The sequence below is a fragment of the Bactrocera latifrons genome, unplaced genomic scaffold (genome assembly GCF_001853355.1).
Source record: "Bactrocera latifrons isolate USDA-ARS-PBARC rearing strain unplaced genomic scaffold, ASM185335v1 scaffold_12, whole genome shotgun sequence".
NCBI lineage: Eukaryota > Metazoa > Arthropoda > Insecta > Diptera > Tephritidae > Bactrocera > Bactrocera latifrons.
In genome coordinates, this window is record NW_017534630.1 from 1,623,941 (window position 1) to 1,646,716 (window position 22,776).

At 34.2% G+C, this 22,776-nt stretch overlaps 5 protein-coding genes across 12 annotated transcripts in view; 4 read left to right on the forward strand and 1 right to left on the reverse strand.

Annotated features, from left to right (window-relative positions):
* Positions 1 to 13,623, forward strand: part of LOC108978279 — a 45,294-nt gene extending 31,671 nt beyond the window's left edge. For all 3 annotated transcript variants that reach the window (XM_018948454.1, XM_018948453.1, XM_018948455.1), the window contains exons 3-7: positions 8,571 to 8,996; positions 9,115 to 9,373; positions 9,439 to 10,002; positions 10,071 to 11,760; positions 11,861 to 13,623. In XM_018948454.1, the coding sequence (XP_018803999.1) occupies positions 8,581 to 8,996; positions 9,115 to 9,373; positions 9,439 to 10,002; positions 10,071 to 11,760; positions 11,861 to 12,186 (3,255 nt within the window). In that variant the 5' untranslated portion in view covers positions 8,571 to 8,580 and the 3' untranslated portion in view covers positions 12,187 to 13,623. The remainder of the gene's footprint in view (positions 1 to 8,570; positions 8,997 to 9,114; positions 9,374 to 9,438; positions 10,003 to 10,070; positions 11,761 to 11,860) is intronic.
* The window catches only part of LOC108978281 (protein windpipe), a 154,768-nt gene extending 135,958 nt beyond the window's left edge, over positions 1 to 18,810 (reverse strand). For 3 of the 5 annotated variants that reach the window (XR_001994095.1, XM_018948457.1, XM_018948456.1), the window contains exons 1-2: positions 18,600 to 18,693; positions 16,383 to 16,671 (exon numbers count right to left, since the gene is read on the reverse strand). The gene's annotated coding sequence lies outside the window, so the exon portion shown is untranslated. The other 2 variants (XR_001994094.1, XM_018948464.1) reach the window with 2 other exon arrangements.
* Positions 16,911 to 18,593, forward strand: LOC108978283 (probable hydroxyacid-oxoacid transhydrogenase, mitochondrial). 2 transcript variants are annotated; one of them, XM_018948471.1, is made up of 5 exons: positions 16,911 to 16,986; positions 17,050 to 17,153; positions 17,205 to 17,579; positions 17,634 to 17,775; positions 17,841 to 18,593. In XM_018948471.1, the coding sequence occupies exons 2-5, from the start codon at positions 17,103 to 17,105 to the stop codon at positions 18,584 to 18,586; spliced, it is 1,314 nt and encodes a 437-aa protein (XP_018804016.1). In that variant the 5' UTR covers positions 16,911 to 16,986; positions 17,050 to 17,102; the 3' UTR covers positions 18,587 to 18,593. The 2 variants fall into 2 exon arrangements, with proteins under 2 accessions (XP_018804016.1, XP_018804015.1); XM_018948470.1 differs by having other exon boundaries at positions 16,937 to 16,986; positions 17,060 to 17,153.
* Positions 18,811 to 19,070: 260 nt separating the features above from the next.
* On the forward strand, positions 19,071 to 20,537 carry LOC108978224 (uncharacterized protein C16C10.8). Its single transcript, XM_018948381.1, has one exon. It carries the CDS (start codon positions 19,190 to 19,192, stop codon positions 20,432 to 20,434), a length of 1,245 nt encoding a protein of 414 aa, XP_018803926.1. The 5' UTR covers positions 19,071 to 19,189; the 3' UTR covers positions 20,435 to 20,537.
* A 1,294-nt stretch (positions 20,538 to 21,831) lies between these two features.
* LOC108978225 lies at positions 21,832 to 22,351 on the forward strand. The gene has a single exon (XM_018948382.1). It carries the CDS (start codon positions 21,938 to 21,940, stop codon positions 22,100 to 22,102), a length of 165 nt encoding a protein of 54 aa, XP_018803927.1. The 5' UTR covers positions 21,832 to 21,937; the 3' UTR covers positions 22,103 to 22,351.
* The last annotated feature ends 425 nt before the right edge of the window (positions 22,352 to 22,776 follow it).

Sequence of the window (22,776 nt, forward strand, 5' to 3'; positions counted from 1 at the left end):
AAATAAAGCTACTGAAATGGTTGAGGTATGATTTTTGGAATTTTTATTTAAATGTCAGCTCACTTTCTCCCCATACTGAAATCATTCCAAAAAAAGTTCGCCACCAAAATATTTTCGAAAAAAATATTGACAAAAAAAAGAAAAAAAATTTAATATAAAAAACAAAAGGAATGGTCAAAATCAAAAAAGATTGTGCAAACAAAAGTAATTTCGAAAACAAATTAAAAGACGAGAATTTTTGAAAAAAAAAACATATTAGGAAGGAAAATTAAATGAAAATTGGTTGAGTATTAATTTTAAGCATTTGTAATGAAATGTCAACACACGTTCTCCAGATACTGCAATGTAAATAGTTTAAATTAATGTATGGAAATTAAGAACACATGCTTTCACCTACACCATTTATGCTCACGTTTTAAAATAAATAACAAAAATAAGAATATTCCATACGAAACACAACATTTATCAGCAAGCACCTTTTATCGCGCTTTACTGTTATTAGTACTCCTGGTTATTTACTCTTTTAGGTTACCTACGATAAGATAACGCAGTAAAGGCTTTGAACTCGTTTGCTTTGCGATAATGAACCAAAAAACGTAAATAAGTTTACAGTTATTTGAAAATTACTCTTGAGGTAGAAATACCCTTTCCGTTTGTGCTTTAGAAGAGAAGTAAGCAACTATTACTTTTTATGTATGTACTCTACAGACATCTATGGAATGTAGTGTATTGGTGCATAGGACTAAAATATGTACATAAGGGTCTAGCACACTCTCATTGTTGTTGTGTAACTGCGTATAACAACGATTTACAACTTAAATGTAAATCGCATGAATATGCCGAACAACTTGATTCAATCATTTCTACAAATACTTCCACGTGCATTAGACAAGTGGAAAAATATGTTATATGCAAATATTTTGTGATACAAGCAACACGATCTGTCAACAACATATAACAGCCTTTGGAATTTATATGACAGAAATAAACGTTTCATACCCACAGCTTGGAAATCATAGAGAAATAGTATCGTTCTATTTATAATTTCTAAACAAAAAAAGCTGCTAAAAAAATTCCATGAAAAAATCGTTTTTCTGACTTGCAAGTGAATATCAAATTAATATACATAGTAGAATTAATCCGGTGAGTACTGGCTATCTTTAAATATATTCTAAACGAACACTGAAAACAAAAAAAATATATATTCGCCTACATTTTGGCGTATATTAATTTTTTAACGCAGTCGCATACCCAACGCAATGAAAAGAAAGTAATCAATGCAAAGCATTATCAGCCCAAATTCGCCGATTAATGTTATCATGCTACGATCTGTCATTTATTTACTAGCTGAACAAATATTTTGATTATTTATTACCACTTAAGGCTCATATTTGAAATTATTATAAACATTTTAAATAAATAGAAACTGTAAGGGCAAACTATAATCGTTACAAATTCAAATCTGAGCAAAAAACTCAGATTTCATTCATTGCATGTGATTGATGGCACACCCACTAAATAAAGACATTCACTGAACGACACAGGTATTTATATAAATCTAACTGTTTATACGTATGAATGTATAAACACTTAATACGCGACTCTGAAAAGCGTTAAGTTGATGATGCAATTGTCGGCGCTGACAGTAATCACAATACCTACAGACACTAAATGCAAAGCGGCATTAAAAAGTGATGACAAGACCCAGCAATATAAAAGGCAAAATACAGACGAATAATGTTAATGTACATATGTATAAAATATAAAAAACATTGTATGTAAATATGTATGTATAAGCAAAAGAGTTACATTAACAAGTTGGTACAAGATAATCAAAGAAATGCTGAGGCTATTAGCCAAAGTAGAGATGATCATGAAGACATGAGTGCGCTGAGTGATGAATGTGAGGCGGTAAATAACTTGAAGGGGACTGCGCATGAGCAAAAACGTGTGATGCAAATGTATAAAAAACATGGATTGAGTGTGTGTATATATGCAAGTCTAATTGAAAGGCTACATACAAATTATTATAAATGAAACATATTTGCTCTTAATATATATATATGTATATACATATATGTAAAGAAATAAATAATTTAGAATATTCTACTCTATTCAACAATCACTCATTTGATTGGTAAGTTGCAGAAAAACACTTTTCAAATTTCGAAAATTTTTCGGTCTTACAATTTGATAAGAGTCAAAGTTATAACAACTTGTTATGTTAGAGAAGATGTGTGTGTACAAAATTTCATTGCGATATCAAATAGACAAAATTACAGGCACTTAGTGAAAAAATCGTGAGGCAGAATACAGAGCCTCAGCCTTATAAGACTTTCATAACATATTTTTCTGATATTGAGAAATCGGTTTGTGCTTTCATAGGCTGACACTTCTTGCACAAAGTTGAAAATAGTTTTGCACTAAGGATCAGAATCTAATATATAGGGCAGTCGATCTATCAGTGTAAAACTTTTCTGGTTTCTCAGCGAAAACTGCGAGAAGTAATTTTCACAGGCTTCTCTTAACGCCAACTTTACTCCAGTAAGGGAGTTCTGCATTGAGCGAATCAAACGGTAGTCAGATGGTTCAAGGCCAGGACTATATAGTGGATGCTTCAAAACATCCCAGCCAAGATCTTCCAGTTTTTACCGAATCATCAAAGTTATGTGTGATCTAGCGTTGTCCTGATGGAAGGCGAAGCTCTTTCTGCTGATATTTGCGACTAATTGTTGTACTTCACCACGCTTGGACCATGATCTTTATCGCACATTATTGTCACATTTGATCCAGTTTTCGTCTCTTGTTAGTATTCATTTCAAAATTGGTTCACTTTTATTTTGTTCCAGCAAAGAGTTTCCGTTTTTATACCAAAATTTCAAAATATTGCGAATTTCTTAATTATTTTCACTCGTTTTTGCGCAGCTGCAACTTTTTTTCAACTTCCCCGAATTTATTTTTTTTTTAATGTTAAACGAAGCTTAAAATCTCACCTATACAACACCATATGATATGAAACAATGTGATTGGTGGCACTGGAGATGTACGACTGCAACTACATCTGTTGACAAAATACGAAAAATTTTTTCGACTACCAATACATACATACATATACATATATTATTTTAATAAAAAAAATGTATATAATTTTATTGAAATATTATAGTTTTAATATAGTCTTAATAAAATTAAACGAAATATTAATATCTATAGGGATATCACTTTTCAAAACCCACAAACACACTTAATTACCTTTCATATGGCAATATGTACGAGAATTTGAGAATAGACAATTTGAGGAAAAGTTTGTGCACATAAATGCATACATACATACTTTGTACCGACTTACAAACTTTTACAGTGCACCTAGTTAACTAAAGACAATCATACATTAACAATGAAGTAATAATTGAAAATAAATACTGCTTTTGTCAATAATAATTTTAAGCTAATGATTGAAAATTTCAAGTCACGTAACTGCACATAAGTTGAACATGTATGTACTCTCAATAAGATGCGCGATGGTAAGTGTGTGTGGTCAACTTTGCGGTTGTTTCATAAAGGACTAGTGCCAGATTAGTACTAGTATAAAAAGAACGTGGTCGGGCTTACTTTCTTATCGATTTTTATGCGAAATATAATTAATTTAAATAAAATATCATAAATACCAACTTTATGTTTTGGGAGAAAAACACCAAAAATGTGCCGAAAACATTTAAATAACAAACACCAGAGTCGAAACACCTTTCGGACATAAAATTGCATCACCTTTTTGCGCGTTTTTTTTTTATTTATTTTTAATGCATAAATATGAAATTGAAATACAAATAGCATTGCGACTAAAATTACTTTGCATGCATTCTTCTTATATTAAATAATGGATACCAACCGACAAACTACAAATTATTCAATGGACTACAAATTGCCTGTACGCCGGGTATAGAAATGAGATTTTTAAGGTGCCAGCACATACCCATACATTTTTCGAATTTTTATTTAGCACATTTTTAACTTAAATAACACGTACGATTAATAATAAGTAGTTGACCATAAAATCAATATTTGTGCAAAAAATTGGTGAACAAAAATTCAAGTATTATAAAAAAAACACCACAGACACACGCCGAAGTAGTGATCATGTGCACAAATATACTTAAGAAATAATAAGTGGAGTTTTCAGCAAGTACATATGTACATATGCACCTATACCTTTGCACAACAACAAAAATAACAAAATTATTACGAGTAAATTATATAAAATAATTTAAATATGCTCTCCATTTACTAGCTCAAACAATTTAAAATTTATACAAAGGCAAACTAAATACTGTTTAGTAAGATATACATATGTACATATTACAATATTACATATATTTTAGTAAGCATTATTATTTTTCAATAGCACTAATTTACGCAGCCATTTTCTGCTATTCACAGTATTTTTGTCATTATACTAAGGGCGGTTGTTACTTTACGGCCAATTAGGGTGGTCATTAAAATTATTATAAATGAACCACATTTTTCAGTATTTTGCCTCTTAATCTATAGCGCTACCTAAACATCTGTGAATTATGAATTACAATTTCGATTGTGAGCTATTAAGGGGTTGCACGGGTTTCTTAGAGTAAGAAACAGCCTTTTTTCAACAATTTTTTTCTCATAAATTAAATTTTTTCTTACAATTTTTTTATTGTTACAAAATATACATTATTAACAAAGTAATTCTAAATTTTTTGGGAAAATATTTTCAACTTGGTCATTGCGATGACATTCCGGTGGTCCCACGAAAAAAAGATACGCTCGCATTGGCAGGATAACTCCTCAAATTATCTCCATACAGCAATAAGACCAACCAGACTCTAAATTTGTACGTATTAAGTTCGACTATAATCGTATGAGCTGAGATAGAGGAAATCTGCTTCAAGAATTTTCTTCCCCCACTCCTAATTTACAAACATACTAGATATATATGTGCATCAGTGCATGCAGTGATCACAGGAATTGCGTAGTTAAATATGGCGCCGCCCGTTTGCAAAGCTAATATGCATATACTTATGAAACTAAACACACGAAATCTTACATACATACACAAATCATCACGAATTTGCATACAGACGAAATGTTTGTGCAATACTCGAATATTTGTCAGTCAACTAAAAACGGGAACATACAGACATTTTATAGAAAATTTTGTATGACAACAACGTTGAACTCTCTTGTCTGGTTTAATGGCAGACACCTTTTGTCTTGTCGGCGCACCGCCAGTTATGCCAGCCAGGCGCTAATCCAATGTCGTTACTTAAAGGCAGCAAAAAAGTCGAACTCAAACGAAATGGGTTGAAATGACTTTAAATACGCTGGCGCGACGTTCAATTTGCGTAGGTGTGAAATCATTTATTTGCATACAATTTATAGAATAATCAGCATCACTTGTCTGTATATATGTATGTTTGAATGTGTGTATATGGATATTGCACTCACAAATGCAACACTTATAACTGTGTATACTTATCGTGATTAAGAGTGTGTGAAAATAACAAAAGTGCATTGTTCATATACATATTATATTATATATACCAGGGTGGGCCAAAAACAATTTTATTTTTTATTTTAATTTTTCCTTTTTTTTTTCCTTAGATACTGTGAAACATTACGGAAATATCAAAAATTTTCTGTTAATGTTTGAGCTCTTAATATTAATATTGTGACTTTAAGTTTTGCTTTGATGTAATATTTTCTTATGTTTAATGAATTTGAAGAAATTATGAGGAAAATGGTTTACAAGAAATGTTAAAAATGACGTTTTGGCTAAGAAAACTCATTCAAAATTATACGAGGTCAAATCCAACCTTAAATAAAAAAAATTAAAGATACTAATTTTTTTTTACAAATTTGAGGCACAGTTTTGTCAAATATTAAAAAAAAAAAAACTTTTTAAATTATAACTTAAATATTTTTTCGGTATTTCGAACGATATTTTTAGGGTATCTGGAAAGAACATTAAAAGTTCAATTTTTTTTTTATGTATATGTATATCTAATATGGACATATATCCGTACAAATGCGTATCAACTTCTTTAAGTCCCTCATTTAGCTTGGCATCACACTGCCAAATATAAATAATAATGCAAACAATCTTAGTAATTGCACAAATATAAGGATGTATGTACGTACAAATTTGTGTATATACTTGTACTCACGTAAGTGAATTTGTAAATATTGCACATGTTGACAAAAATGTAAGGTGTGGAATTCTAGACCTGTACATCAATCACTGTTAATCGGTGATAATATGAATGAAAGCATTATATCCAAATGAATTACTTAAAGATACAACAAAGTCTAACTAACGAAATCATACATTAAAGGCATACTGAAGTGGTAAATTTTGTGATATAAACTGCAAATGAAAAATAAATTGAATTCAACACCAACTTAAGAAGAGAAACGAAGAGAAAAGTTATGGCATTAAGAGATTTAAATCATATTGCCGATTTTTTTAACCGAAATCGACACGAATGTTTTATTCAAAGGGTTGCCACCCTGTTAGCATTTACAAAAAGGTTCATAGTGCAAAATCAACAAGATATATTTAAAAAATTTTATATATATTTTTTTAAGACACATTTCTTAAATACTACTTCAAGCAACTAAGGAAACACTTTTAAAAAAGTAAAAAATATAAAGCAACAACAAAAATAACAACCTTTTAAATAAACAGGTTACTCAATGTGTTAAGCATTTATGCGTATAATTTTGTACTGAGTACAAAATTGTTTATTTAAAAGTGGAAATTGCCATATGAGGTTGACAACAGCTTGACGAGACAAGTAACTTTTATGACGGAAATTAAATATAGATTACAATGTAAAACGCTGGTTGAAAATTTGACATAAATATGCTTTCATGAATTGTAGCAACAAATCAATTCGAAATATATGTTTATTTACCGATGATCGAAAGGTTTGTATGACATGTAAATGCTATAGTGATTCATTATCACGTCAAAAGAAAAAATTATCCCCACTAACACTTAATTCTAAACGTTCTGTTTTTGGGTATGAAACGTGTCAATGATAGACTAGTAGCAAAAGGGATGAATTTTTTGAAAAACCGGCGGCGAGGCAAGTTCCATAAAGGCACAGTTAGCCATGCTGAGGCAAGAGGATGGAAATTTGGATTAAGGGGTTTCCTCGGGTAAAAAACAGCTCTTTTTTAACAATTTTTTTTACATAGAAAAATTAATTACTTTATTAGAATTTTTTTATTAACAAAGAATTCCTGAAAATTTTGGGAAAAAAATATTTTAAACTCGGCCATTGCGACGCCATTTCCGGTGACACCTCGGAAATAAGATGCCCCTGCTTTGGCAAGATAACTCTTTACAAGATCATCGGCAGTGAAAAATATGTGTTTTAGTTAAAACGTTACTTAGAACTTGGACGAAGCAAAAAAACGGAAAATTTAATTTTGGCAAATTTTTTCACAAAAAAAATTAAAATTTCAGCGAAATTTTTTTTTAAATTTTTTTTTTCTAATAGTTGTAATCTAAAAAAATCCTTCGTACAAGTCTTTAAGAATTGTATATCGAAGACCCGAGTAAAAATCTTGCCAAACGACTTCAGAAACACAGTTCGAGAAAACATGTTTAAACCGACGCACTTACTTAGCTCAGAGCGCGCACGTTCTCAAGGCTTTAACTCCGAAACTATTACTCGGATCAACTTGAAAATTTAGGACAATATTCTAGAGGTGTTGTAGAACTTAATAGACAAAATAGAAAAAAATCGATTTTTTGAAAATGTGTTTTTTGTTAGCAGTCCGGTTCAATTTTGATGATATGGTATAATAGAAATAATATTTGTGTAGAATAAAGAAATGATGATATAATATAAAAAAAACTTTTTGCTATAAATAGAATTCAAACGTTTTATACTTATTGCTCGGCACAAGTCGATTTTTGCAGTCTACTCCCCAACACATTAATAGAGAAACCTTAATTTACATTTTAAACAAATTCCATTCAGGTTTTTTAATGACAAATCTTTAGCATGTGTATCGCAGACACAACTGAAGCAAATGAATACAAATATAAACAATTTCTAGAGACTAACATCCGAGCTTTTGACGGCAGTAATCTCGCGTAGATAGCGAGATACGTGCGCCGACTTGTTTATGAGTTTTGAAAAAGTTAGACAAAAGATACAAGCAAAAATGCATGTACTTCTAAACACACACAACTTCATATGCGTACTCCTAGATATCAGAGGCGAAGCCACAATTTTGGTAAGGGAGGGGTGGGTATAAAAATGATGCGGCCGCTAAACGAAAAACGCCTACAAAAACAAGAGCGTATATAGCAAAAATAGCAAATATTCAGCTGATAAAATATTTACAAATTCGAGTGAAAACAAATAATTACAGAAGAGATATTTAATAAACATATTAATTGTTTGGTTTTTTATTTGATTTCGACATTTTATTATAAGATTATTAGTTTAGGAGAAAAATTTAATTACGCCAATCTAAGCACGTAATATAATTCGGAAAATTCTGCTCTTCACTTGCAGTGTACACACGATGGGTAACCAGCATGCACTGGTATTACTAGTGCTACTCGCGCTAGGCGCCGTCCAGCAGACATTTACCAGCTCCCTGCACGCGGCCGATTTGACAGAAGAGAAGTATAATCTCTTGGGCGATGTGGATAAGGAGGAGGCGTCCAAGTGGGCGCATTCCAAAGAGCATGGTATTAAAATCTCCACACCGAAGATTAAGGAGATACCAATCACCTCCACAACAACAACGACAGAAACAACAAAACAAGCTAAGAAGTTGGCAGCAGCAACCACACAGCATCAAGAGCTTGGCGGTGAGCAAAATAATGCGCTGTATGAAGATAATGAATCAGCCGAGCAGCAGCAGATGAGCGATGAGACGCTTAACGATCTGATCGAGGCATCAAAACATAGCGTAGCACTTGCCGATGATCCAAGGTAAGCAAGCGATATACTATTTATATATTTTGTTTTTATTTTAAACTGAAGTTAATAGCGAGTAAATTGAACGCACTTGACCGCACTTATTTTAACTTGATTATACATACCTACACAGATTCAACAAAATGTTGCCCCATAAATTGAAGACGGAGAATGCCACCGCCACGAGCAATAAGAGTGAGGAGAACTATTATGATTATGATACCGATGATTATGATGATGACTATAACTATGATGATGAAGTTGCCGCCACAGAGTCCACGCAGAAGGCGAAGAGCAGTAGCAGCACAACTGTCAAGCCCAATAGAGCCGCCAATACGGCAGCGAAGAACAGCAAGAAAGTGGAAATGAAACCGATTAAGGAAGAAAAAACGGTAAGTTGCAGTAATGCATTTGTAAGACCTTTCCAACGCATAGTTAACCTCAAAAATTTGCAAAGTCATCTTCCAAGCTTAAAGACGACACACAAGCTGTCGACAACAAACAACAGCAAAGTGCAAAGAAAATCGAAGATTTGGACGAAGATGACTACGACGAGGACGATGATGATGACGGCGATGATGATGACATTAACGATGAAGAAGAAATCGTTTACAATCAGAATGTGCCCTGTCCGAGATATTGCGTCTGCGCGCGCAATGTCAATAGCTATCTGGTAGCGACTTGCAGTCGTTTCGATCCCGAAACACAGAAATTCGGTTCGGACATTACCGATTTGATTGTGACCGATGTCGGTCCGAAATATCCCATATTGTTGGGTCCAGAATTCTTCCTGCAAATGGGTCTTAAATATGTATCGTCCATTAAAATCTCAAATTGCACCATTGAATTTTTGCATTCGGATGCCTTCCATGGTTTGGACGAGTTGTACTCGGTGAATTTGACAAATGTCGGTTTGACAGTCATCAATCCAAACACTTTCTCCAAGAATAAGAAATTGCGTTTGTTGGCCATCTCAGGCAATGACTTGAGCGTTATGTCTAACGTACATTTCCTATTGAATGTAAGTAAAAGTAGCGCATAGAATTTAAAGTCCACATAATTTACATGTCTTCTGCATGTTTTTTACAGTCCTCGAGCATTGAGGAGCTGGATTTGTCACGTAACAATCTGATGGAATTGCATCCACAAGCATTTTCGAAACTCTACAACGTCGTCTATATTAATCTGTCGCAGAACAATCTGGAGAAGATACCCGATCATGTATTTGACTCTGTAGAGACCATTGAAGAATTAGATTTGTCGTACAATGCTTTGAAAACACTACCGGCCAACGTCTTCAATCGTACAACGCTCGCTATTTTGCATCTTAAATTCAACTCCATTACCGGTGACTTGCATTTTGGTAACGATGATCTGCAGCAACTCGATTTGAGCTTTAACAATATCAAACACGTACACCACGGCATGTTCGACCGCATGACTGGCTTAACCAATCTCAATCTCAAGGGTAATGGTATTACAAAGATTCAAGCAGACTCTTTCTTGGCGCTGAAGCGTTTGCGTCATATTGATTTGTCCATTAACGACTTGGATCAAGTATCTAGCATGATTTTCTACAAGAATTCCGAATTGGATGTTATACGTTTGAATGACAATCCACGTCTTAGCCAACTACCCACCGATGGTTTCCTCAGTTACAACGGTATATTCACCGTTTACTTCTTGGACATCTCCAATTGCGCTATTGGCGCACTCGGCCACAAGACATTCTCTACAATGCCACATTTGGCTACGCTGAAACTTGCTTGGAACAATATTAATAATTTAGAACGTGACACTTTCATTAGCCTCAACAAGTTGACTGAACTGGATTTGAGCAACAATCTCATTGCACGCCTCGATGAATTGCTCTTCATGAATAACAATGAATTGACTAAGTTGAATCTTGCTGGTAATCCCATACGCAAGTTGTCGGTGCGTCTGTTCATGCCGCTGGCGAAACTACAAGAATTGGATGTCAGCGATTGTGAGCTATCTTCACTACTATCTGAGAATCAGTATGGCATGGGCCGTAAATATAAATTCTACGAGACTCTACGCAGCTTCAATGCCTCATCCAATCAAATCAAACGTATTTCGTCCGGTGATGTGCGCAGCTTCAAGAATCTACACACTTTGGACATTGCACACAATCCACTCAAGTGTAGCGAAGACTTCCAAGATTTCATCAGCTATGTATCACTTAGACCCTACCTGGGACCAAACAAATTGCCGACACATGCTGAACTTGAGGGTGGTGACGTAAGCCTTGTCGAATACCAGCCACATGCCGATTGGGCAGCGTTGGCGCATGAGGTATGCCGCCATCAAGAAGAGGGCACAATTGCTAAACCAACGCAGAAGAGCTTGGAAAAACGTATCGAACAAGCAGACAAAGAGCTAGACAGCGATGCAAAGAGCTTGTGGAAGATTGTGGAGAATACCAAAACTTACAAACATAAAATACTGAAGGACACCGAGAAGGGTGATGTTGTGATTGCAAGCAATTTAGATGATGAGAGCGCTGAAGAGGATGAGAACACAGCCGAAGAGGACAAGGATGAAGAGGACGAAGCTGACGAAAACGATAGCGAGTATGATGAGGATGAAGACGATGAGGATGACGATGATGATGATAATGATGATGGAAGTGCTAAGGGTAAGAAGCACAACAAGGATGTAAGCGAAAAGAAGATCGACATTACAAAGTTACACGACTTTGGTGTACATGTCGAAGAGGTGGATCTAAGCAAGGAAACTAGAGATCAATTCCTGTTGAGTAAGTATACGTATTTCGTTTTAGAGTTTAGTTTTAATGAAAGGAATTCTGATAATCGGCTTTTGATAATAACACATATTTGTTCTCTCTTTTGTTACAGACAAATTCTTAATGAACGACGACGAATCGAGTGAAAATGATCCCGAAGAGGAAATCATTATTGAGCGTGGACGCATCTACTACGAGGGCTATAAATTCCTCATACCCATTATTGTGATCATCACATGTCTGCTTATACTCGTGCTCGTACTCGTCAAGATTGTGTCAATTGTCTTGCGTAAGCGCGGCGAACGTTATCGCATGGCATTGTTGGCTTCCTCAAACAATTCGATTGTCTATCAAAAACTCTCGGAAGAAATCAAACCGAAGGTGAAGGAGCCAAAGATACCCAAGGTGCATCGTTATGCGCCCATCAATCAGGTCTAAGAGAATAAAGTCGAGCACAAGCACGCGCACACACATACATACGCCTGTATGTGCATTGAGAGTGGCGCACAGACTCGCAGCGTTTAGCTGTTGGGTATGTTTGAATGGGTGTGAAATGGGAATGGCAGTTGAAACAGACTCAACGACACAATCACTTGTTATTAAAATGTTTTAATTTTAAGCAAAAATATGAAAATATTTAAAAGAAAAACATGAAAAATAGGAAAATGCAAAACACAAGTAAAACAGATAGACACACACACACACACACAATAAACGAAACATATAAACAAAAATTAAAATAAAATAAAATAAAAAAAAGCATGTGAAATTCGTAAGAAGGCGGGAACAAAGTATTAATACCGAATTAAACTTAAAAATACAAATAAAATATGCTACTTTGCTAAATAATAGTACTTAACTAAGCTTAAATGCGGGATATAGAACAACTGAAAACAGTTGTTGGTTGGCTACACACATTTCTTTTCGGTTCCCAAACATGACTAACATCTAACAACAACTAACAACAAAACGAGCAATGGAAGAGAGTGAACAAAAAAGAATTAATTATAATTTACTTTAACAAAGCAACGGTATGCATTTCAATTAAAAGTGTAAAGTTAAAAGAATTACTATTAATTTAATAAAAATTAAAAAAATTATAAAAAACGCTAGACATAACCTCAATATAATAATTCGTCCTGGTGTAAAACTGATTTGCATATTAAAAACTAAAAACTTAGTGCCATCGTTGGAAAATTTTTGGATTCATAAAGATTTTTTTTTTTTCAAAATTGTAACACAGCCCTAAAAAATACATAATACTACAGAGCTAACATCCTAGCGTTTTTATATATAGAAAAACATTTTAAAAGACATAAAACTTAAACTGCATTTTGGTGAATGATTAAACATAAATTTTACTATATACACTATATATAATTGATATACATATATATATTAACTATAAATACGTTAAATGTTTTCTGTAATATATGTTTAAGTGAATTCTTATATACAAACAAACAACACTTTGAAGCTTTTTACTATCTGAAAGGAACATTTATACTACAAATTCTTCCACAATAATTTTTTTTACATTAGTTTATATGTATATGTATGCATACACACATACACACATACATATGTATATATACATACAATTAAGTTCTTTGCTATATAATGTATTTTACAGCGCATTAACAATGCTATCCAGGCATTGCTTAAGTGAAAAAAAAAAAAATTTTTTCTTAACGAAGTTTTTTTTAATAAATTCGGAGTAAATTAAATTGGTTAATTTTACAAATAAATATAATTTACACACAAAGAAAATTTATATGAAACTTTTCTCGAGATTCATGTTCGCGTATACCAATTAAATAACTAGCGAAGAATTTCAATAAAAACTACGATTTTCGAGAAAAGGTAAAACCAATATATAATGGTGTTTTATTTGCGGAGAGTATTTTGAGGGTTTAATTGATGGGTCGGACCTTAGGGAGAGGGGTGTCAGATGTATAGGGTTAGCAGGGTATTCAAAGGGGTGGTGAGTGTCATGCGGGAACTCGTTTCACGCTGGACATGTATTTGAGATGGCAGGGTCGATTCTGGATACGTAGGAATTTAACCTGCTATAGTATCCAGAACAAAGCTCGGATTCTCGCGACAACTCAAGCTCTTCATCTGCAATGGGTGGTGGTTTGACTACAAGTACACCATTCATTGTGAGAGTCGGTGAAGGTGTGAATCCTATTGTTTTATGTCGTTGTCGTGTTGAGGAAGGACCTCCTAGAAAGCGGTTCCGCTACAAGCAGGTGATTGCAGGGATGATTTATGTTATAATATCTCAGCAGAAACAGTTTGGAAAGGAGTTCATTATGCTCCTTAATTGAGAGCATACGGGTCTCACTGTGCAGGTGTTCGTTGGGAGACATTAAAAGGCATCCGACTGAAGTCCGGAGTGCAGTGTCTAACACGTCGGTACGTTCCTCGTCTGCGTTTCACTTCCAGTCCACCATATTGGTGAGGCGTAGTTAAGGACCGGCCGGCAGTTTGCCTTGTCTGTTGCCAAGAACGTTACTTTCTCCATATGATGCCGGAGAACGACTTGAGGATTTTGTTGCGGCTCTGTACTTTGGCAATAATTGCGGTGGTATGTAGAGAGAAGGAGCACAGGTTATCTGGTGCCTAAAATCTTAGGGGAACAGTGACTTCTTTAAATAGTGTATATGGTGGCTGTGGATTTAGTGGGGGGAGAGCGTTAGATTACATGCAGAGAGAAAGGTCGGAGAGATAACCATAACCGGTCCGTTTCGTTTACTTACACCCGACTGTCGTGTTGCTGGATTATTGATCGATCAATATGTATGACAGCTATACTTTCGGAGATTGAATTTTTGCCTTGCCGTCATCCTGATAATTTATATGTGTACATGTACACTTTTTACAGTCTCTGACGTTTTCTTCTGGGAGTTACCAAAACCGTGGCAAGCTTAATATACCCACAGTCGGATCTAGGTAACCGAAACGAACCCAGATTTTTATGCGGTCAAGGAGTGTCAACTCGGAACAATTGTAATCTTACAACAACAACAACAACAACAACAACAACAACAGCAGCAACTTAATATACCCCATTCGGGGAAAAATATCCTAGTATTTTCAAAAAAAAATGTTCCATATTTTAGGAGTTTTAAACTCTTTCAAAAAAACTAATATTGATGTTGTTTTTTTATTTTTTTAGAATAAATAACCTTGAAAATTTTTCATATTATTCAAAATGTAGTAAATTTTTTTATGAAGTAGAGATATTAACTAAATCCTTTATAACAATAATTTTTAAAGCCATAAAAGTAAGACTTGTATGAAACATTTACAAACATGAAACGGAAAACAATAAAAAAAATTAATAACAGTAAAAATTAGATTTTTATAATTATTTTTAATATTTATTAAAAGAGTAAAATATGGTTACAAAGTTTATAAAATCAATTTAATCTATTTAACTATAAAAAAACAGCAAGTTATTAAAAAAGAGCTAGCATGATCACAAAAGACAAACTGTGCTGTATAATATATTTGCAATCAATATATGTACATAGATGGGTATAGATTTTTGATACCCCGGACTTTATTTTGAGGTTAAAGTACCCAAAAAGTTCGCCTAGTGTTAGTATCAATTTACTAGTTGCCAATTGAATTAATACAGAGTATTCTTCGAACAATAATACCATTTAGAAAAAACGGTACAAAATATTTTTTTCTTAATACCACTTTCTAATTTTTGGCTATACATTTTTTTTAAGATTTATATTATTAAATGTACTTTTAATTGAAAACTCAATTTTCCCAAAAGACATTTTCAACGATTCTCTTCACACTTAATATTACTCGCACACGTTTCTCTTCTAGAAGATTGAAAATGGTACTAAGAAATAATTACGGTTATAAAAATTATTTATTAACTCAAATAAAAGGGAAGTAAATACATATGTATATGCAGGATGTTCGTTTAAATGTAGACATGTATGTTCCGGTTACGAAAATCTTGCAAAAAAGATATAAGATATAAATATAAGATTGTAGACTTGTCATTTTTGTAGTCGAAAATATTAAAATTATTTTTAAAATGTTATCATACACAGTATAAGACGAACTTGTTGTGCACGAGAAGTTGTAAAAACTTCTAATAAAATAATTGATAGTGTAATGCACTAATGATATGGTTTAAAGTATTAAAAAGAAACTTTAAAAAATACGAAAAAGTTGAGTCAATATAACGAAAATGTAAAATATTTGTTTTAAAATTAATTCAACGTTAAAAAATATAAATACGGATTTTCACTAATATTTTTTTACAAGGACGTGCATAAAATAATTTAAATTTCCTAACTGCAATTTGTATAATCAATACACAAATACCGACATATTTACATTTTAAATTACAAAAATAAATAAAAAAAAACACATTTAAGCGAACATTGATGCATTTTTTATCCAAAGGTAAAATCAATAAGAAATATATATTGAAATTGAAGCCATATATATTGAAGGGATCGAAATGAAAATCGAGGTGATTTGCAGTGCTTTATAGCAGAGGGTAAGCACATTTTTGTTATTTATTAATGTAAGCACTTGCTAAAATATATAAAAATTAATCAATAAACTATAAAATATTAATTAAATTAACTAAATACCTTTGCTCTGCAAAACATGCTGTTAATGTATTCCTTAAAATGCAGTTAATGTAATCCTTAAAGTGAGTAATATGGTCCCATAAAACATTATCCTTTAGGAAGTGTCCACTATTGTCAACTGTTTGACAAAGTTTTGCTCAAAGTCTGCGAATTCATCAACCCGTTGCATCTCTTCGGCATACTCGAACCATAAACATTCAAATTCATAGTTATCGGCAGTGAAATCACGCTCATAATTGAACTCGTCAAAAGTAAACGAGAGCTCCATATTCTCCATGATGATAATGTGCTGAAAATTAAACAATATAGACATGTACTGAGAAGAGTAAATCTGAAACTGTATTCAGAAACTCTCGCAAGCGATTTCAAACAATTTTTTGTATGTGTTTTTATATGTATAAGTTTAATAGTATAAATAAGTGAGCGCTATAATTGAGACCGCAGAACCAACCCCAACGCCTTCGAGCGCACGTCAATTGAGTGTCTTATCAGTATCACTGAGCAGCTGATCGCTTATTTATTAAACAAGTCTTTTTCAATTTCGGCAGAGTAAAATGTCGCGAAAAAATGCGATTAATTTAATGCACGCTATAGCTAGCAAATCGTAAGTATTTTCAAAAATAAATACTGCAATTGAAATTAAATTATCATTTTGTAATTAAATAAGATTTCTTTAGTTGTAGCTGCCCGGCGCATTCGCATGGATACAGTTCGGGTGTGATGCAAATGGCAGATGGCACTCAAACCGGCAAAATGGAATACGCTTTTGAGGTAGAGATTCGAAATAATTTTAAATAGTATACGATCACTTTCTACTTGCAGATGTCATCATCAACGGTGCGTTTTGGACCAGGTGTTTCAGCCGAACTTGGTGCAGATCTGCGCAACTGGGGTGCAAAGTCTGTTTGTTTGGTTACCGATGTTAATGTTGCTAAATTATCTAGTGTACGCACAGCCTTCGATTCGCTCAGTCGTCATGGCATACAATTTGAAGTGTATGATAAAACACGCGTTGAACCGACTGATGCTAGTTTATGGGATGCTGCGACCTTCGCAAGGGGAAAACAATTTGATGCATTTGTAGCAATAGGCGGTGGCTCTGCAATTGATACTTGCAAAGTGGCGAATTTATATTCTTGTGATAAAGATGCAGAATTTTTGGATTATGTGAATAAACCGATCGGTCGAGGCAAAGAGGTAATATCAAAAGAAATTCTTAAAATATATAAATTAATTTAATTTTTTTAACAGATTAATGTTAACTTGAAACCGTTAATCGCGTTACCGACAACTTCGGGCACCGGTTCAGAGACGACCGGTGTAGCTATTTTCGATTATAAAAAGTTGCACGCTAAAACGGGAATTTCAAGTAAATTTCTCAAACCTAAATTAGGTGTGTAACGAATTTGATTTAACAAACATTTCTTATTAATTTATAATTAATTATTTTCACTAAAGCTTTAATCGACCCGCTACATACTCTTACGCAACCCGAACGTGTCACCGCTTTTTGTGGGTTCGACGTTTTCTGTCATGCCGTTGAAAGTTTCACCGCCGTTGACTATCGTGAACGTGGCCCGGCGCCCGCTGACCCCAGCTTACGACCACCCTATCAAGGCCGTAACCCTATCTCTGATGTTTGGGCGCGCTATGCGCTACAAATCATACGTGAAAATTTCATAGACGCTATTTATCAGCCCGACAATTTAAAAGCTCGTTCTCGCATGCATCTAGCATCCACGATGGCTGGTGTAGGTTTCGGCAACGCTGGGGTACATCTTTGTCATGGCTTATCTTATCCCATATCGGGAAATGTACGCCAGTTCCGACCTGAAGGTTACGCCGATTCTCATGCAATTGTTCCACATGGTTTATCGGTTGTCATCAGCGCACCAGCTGTATTTCAGTTTACCGCGTCTGCATGTCCAGAACGTCATTTAGAAGCGGCACAAATACTTGGCGACCATACCAATGCAAATGCAAAATTAGCAGATGCCGGAAATATTTTAGCAGATACCGTACGGATGTTTATGCAACGTGCAGGTATTGAAAATGGGTTGAAAGCTTTAGGATTTAATAGTGATGACATCCCAGCTTTGGTTGAGGGCACTTTGCCGCAGGAACGTATAACGAAATTAGCACCGCGGGAGCAAAGTAAAGAAGATTTGGCAAAACTTTTTGAAAACTCTATGGTAGTATATTAAATTTACAGCTTACCAAATTTTAAGTAAGTCGCTTAAAATAATATATGCAGTTTTGTATATTTTTCACTTTTAACAATAAACAGTTCACAAAAATAACACTATTTAAATCAATACGATACCTTTTATAATTTTTAAAAACATAAAATTTCACAACGGTACTTTTCACATAACAGGCAAAGGCTACCAGCTGGCCGTAAGTCCAACATTCTGATTGGAATATTGCAAGATACAATATGCACAAACTGTGTTGGAAAAGGACTAATAGCTTTAAATGTATTGTTTATTACAAATTGGCTCCAATTAAAAAATGTGAAAAATACTTGTTCTTTACAATAGTTTAATTTAATTTCATCACATTCGGGTTAAACCGTGAAAAACACACTACCTTTGAAACCTGTTACAACAGTTTGACTTTCACTGTAAGTATTGTTGAAATATTTTGAACAGCTGTTATGACATTTTGAACGATATGGCAACGCGTTAAGTTCAGCACGTGTGATTTGTTTGGGTTCATTTTTTTACCATATTCGTGGACCGGTGTGCAGCTTTTATATATTTTGTTACTTTTTACTAAAATTATAATAACTTAAACGTTAAATCACAATGGTCTTCTTTACTTGCAATCACTGTGGTGAATCCGTAAAAAAACCGGCTGTGGAGAAACACTACAATAGAAAATGCCGAGGTGCCATGAAGAATGTCTCATGTATGGATTGCCTCAAAGATTTTCGTGGACAAGAGTATGTGGCACATACAAAATGTATTTCAGAATTACAAAAATATTCCGGTAAAGATTATGTACATAAAGAAGCCAAGAACAGTGGTGCTAAGAAACAAGAAGGCTGGATGGACATCATACGTGCTATACTTGATTCCAACGATTACAAGCTAAGCGGTCAGGCGCGTGAGGCATTTGAAAGCTTAAAGAGTTTCGACAATGTGCCGAGAAAAAAGGCAAAATTCCAAAACTTTGTAAAAAATTGTCTGCGTATGCCCGTGCGGTTGGCGGCAGAAGTTTGGGATGTGCTCGAAAAAGAGCTGGAAAAGATGAAATTGGCGAAGCAACAAGAAAATGCCGCGGCAGCAGCGAAGAAAGAAGACACTTCTAAGCAGAATGGTATAAAACGAGAAGTAGCTGAGGAAACTGTGAGCGAAGAACCGGTTAAGAAAAAATCCAAAAAGAATAAAGCAGAAAATGGCAAGCCACAAGAAAAGGAAAGCGACACCGCTGAAAGTGTTAAAACAAAAAAGAGGAAATCAAAGAAGCTGGAAGTTGATGATGCAACGGCAATAACAGCTGAATCAAACGGAACCGATGAACCCGCCAAAAAGAAGTCAAAGAAGCAAAGGAAGGATGTCCAAGAGGCAGGAATCGCTGAAGAAGAAGCTCTAACCGCTGAATCAAATGGAAGCGATGCACCTCCCAAAAAGAAGTCAAAGAAGCAAAAGAATGATGCCCAAGAGGCAGATATCGCTGAAGAAGCCGCTATAACAGCTGAATCAAATGGAAGCGATGCACCTCCCAAAAATAAGTCAAAGAAGCAAAAGAATGGTGTCCAAGAGGCAGATATCGCTGAAGTTGTTGCCAATGATACAACATTAGAAGCCAACGGTGAAGGTAGTAATGATTTTGAATGGAGTGTGGTGTTAGATAAAATTGTACGAAAGAGTGATGACGGTATTGCCATGGAAAAACTTAAAAAACGTGTCTTGAAAAAATATGCCGCTCAAATCGGTGCTGAAGAATTAACAGAGAAGCAGCAAAAGAAATTTGAAAAGAAATTCTCCAAGAACTTAAAGAAGTGCGCAGAAGTGCAGGTGATAGGCGAAGTTGTAAAAGCGTGTTGACGTTTGCTAATTGCAATAAATGTAGTTGCTTACAAATTACCTATAATTTCTATAAGATTTTGTATACTATTTAAGAACTTTAAATAGTTTCTAACTTTACACACTAGCTAATAAATTATACAATTTGTACTAGTAAAATATTCAAAATATGTGTATGTACATATGTATAATCCAATTATGTTTAATAAACATAATTATGTTATATACAAAAACCGAATATTCTGATAATTATTTTCGAATTGATACATGAAAAAATTGGTAAGCAATTTCAACTTCATATGTGGTTAGCCGTCATTCTTACCATGCAACTATTATTTATCTGCATTTTTGCGGTCATTGCCATAATAACCAATAGAAATACAAATATCAAGTATGAGTTTGCTAAAGACTTCGAGTTTTATTTCAAACTATAAAATTCAATTGCATTTCCAAAACAATTCAGTTGCATTTTATACCATCAACTAAGTTAACATTTGCTACCGAATAAAATGTACTTCCTTAAGTTCGCAGTCTGCATTTTTTCCATCATCCTTTACATAACATCTAATTTACCACTTTTCGTGGAGTCTGCACCTGGTATTTTACATCCTCCTAGTCATCATGTCGTGCTTGTGGAGCACCCTGTTGTGGTCGTCAAGCCGAAATTGGTGCATCCAGTAGTGGTGGCTCGTCCAGTAGTGGTCGCCCGTCCAGTGGTCGTATCACATCCAGTGGTTGTGTCACATCCAGTTGTTGTATCACATCCTGTTGTATTGGGGCATCATCATCTTCATTAGATGTCATAGTGGTGCTAATTGGACATTGGAAGGATTGAGCTTGAAGGAATGTCAAAACAATTTTTACAAGTATATCCACGCTTCACAGTTTATTTGAAGAAATAATATTGAACAAATTATGTTATTTTTAATCAGCTTATTTGGCTTGTAATAAAGATTTGAAATTTCGAAAACTTTAAAATCAAGTTCTAAAAGCATTGAAAGCTTGCGAGATCTACACCGAAAAATATATAGTTTGACGTACATACATATATGTAGATATTCTACGCAATAATTTACAATACAATTAACTTTTTCTCCCAAAACCGTCAATCGGCGAATCTCCGCCATAAAAACTTAAATGCTCGACTGATTTACCGCCCATTTTCTTATAAGATTTACAACTCAATTAACGGCTAATCGTCTGTAACAATCTCTAGAACATAAACAAAACCGGCTCGTCTTTGAATTTGATGCCTAAACGCAACTGACATTTATTCCGATTAGTAGTTAGTATGAAAGCAAGCTCCCAAAAGATATTCGCTAACGACACTAAGATCATATCAGCAGCAATTTATGCTTGTGACATCTGCCTAAATAGTTATAACAATAGCTATAGCTCGAGCCATTTACAATGCTAAGTGGAGATTAAGTATAAAAGGTTACTGCTGGTCTCAAGACATTGTTAGTTAGACAAAAGTTGCGAAACTATACAGTGCGTAAAGAAAAACTCCGGAAGTCTAAAACAATGAAGTGGTTATCGTTGTTCTTCGTTTTCGGCTTGCTCGCTGTGATCGGCAGCATGGGTACATTAGCCAACGCCAAGCCCTTTCCTGAGCCACGTGGACGTCCTCCAACCACTACACGTCGCCCACCCACTACCGACACCAATGACGCTGGTGTGCGACGCTAGCTGCCGGAGGAATCAGGAGACACCGAGGCAGCAGCGAGTGCAGAGTACTGGAATAGTAAGGAGCAGTATAAACCCAAACCCATGAAATGTTCAACACCGTTGCAGAAAGATCGACGTAAAATTGTAGTGCAATGTTATGGTGAAGAAAAATTGCAATATGTTGAAATTATATTTGTTTGAGTTGAAGGTAAACATAAAATTGGCAACAAGGTGTATCAAATTATTTGTTTTCATATTTGCAATTAAACACTAACCCAATATTTAATACTTTAATTGTTGAATAAATAATTTTTTTTTCCAAACTAATTAATATGTTTTTTTTAATAATTTTTAATAGTTTATAAGTTATTCTTACGTGTTTAGATAACAAGTATGTCTACATTTAAGCCAATTTACAAACGTGATAGCTTTTATTAAGATATTATTCGCGAGAATAATCAAACCTTGGATCAGCAAAGTAGCAGTGCGCACTTCAAATCACTGTCCCTGGCGCCGCACATATGGAAATTAATTAATTCATAATTAGCTGAAATTATAACCTAATTGAAATTCAAATGAAATATATTAGTTTGAGCGTAGCGAAATGATCAATGAACGGTTATAAATACAAATTTTATGAATCATACTGTGAAAATATGGGAAAACCTTGGGTGAATCCCAAAAATAAATTGTAG

What these genes read in the sequence shown, in the direction of transcription:
- LOC108978283 (XM_018948470.1), top strand. Translation starts at nt 16,937, where the DNA reads ATGTCGCGAAAAAATGCGATTAATTTAATGCACGCTATAGCTAGCAAA. An exon ending in CACGCTATAGCTAGCAAATC is followed by an intron (nt 16,987 to 17,059) that starts GTAAGTATTTTC and finishes AGATTTCTTTAG; the next exon opens with TTGTAGCTGCCCGGCGCATT. An exon ending in ATTTCTCAAACCTAAATTAG is followed by an intron (nt 17,776 to 17,840) that starts GTGTGTAACGAA and finishes TTTTCACTAAAG; the next exon opens with CTTTAATCGACCCGCTACAT.
- LOC108978224 (XM_018948381.1), top strand. Translation starts at nt 19,190, where the DNA reads ATGGTCTTCTTTACTTGCAATCACTGTGGTGAATCCGTAAAAAAACCG.
- LOC108978225 (XM_018948382.1), top strand. Translation starts at nt 21,938, where the DNA reads ATGAAGTGGTTATCGTTGTTCTTCGTTTTCGGCTTGCTCGCTGTGATC.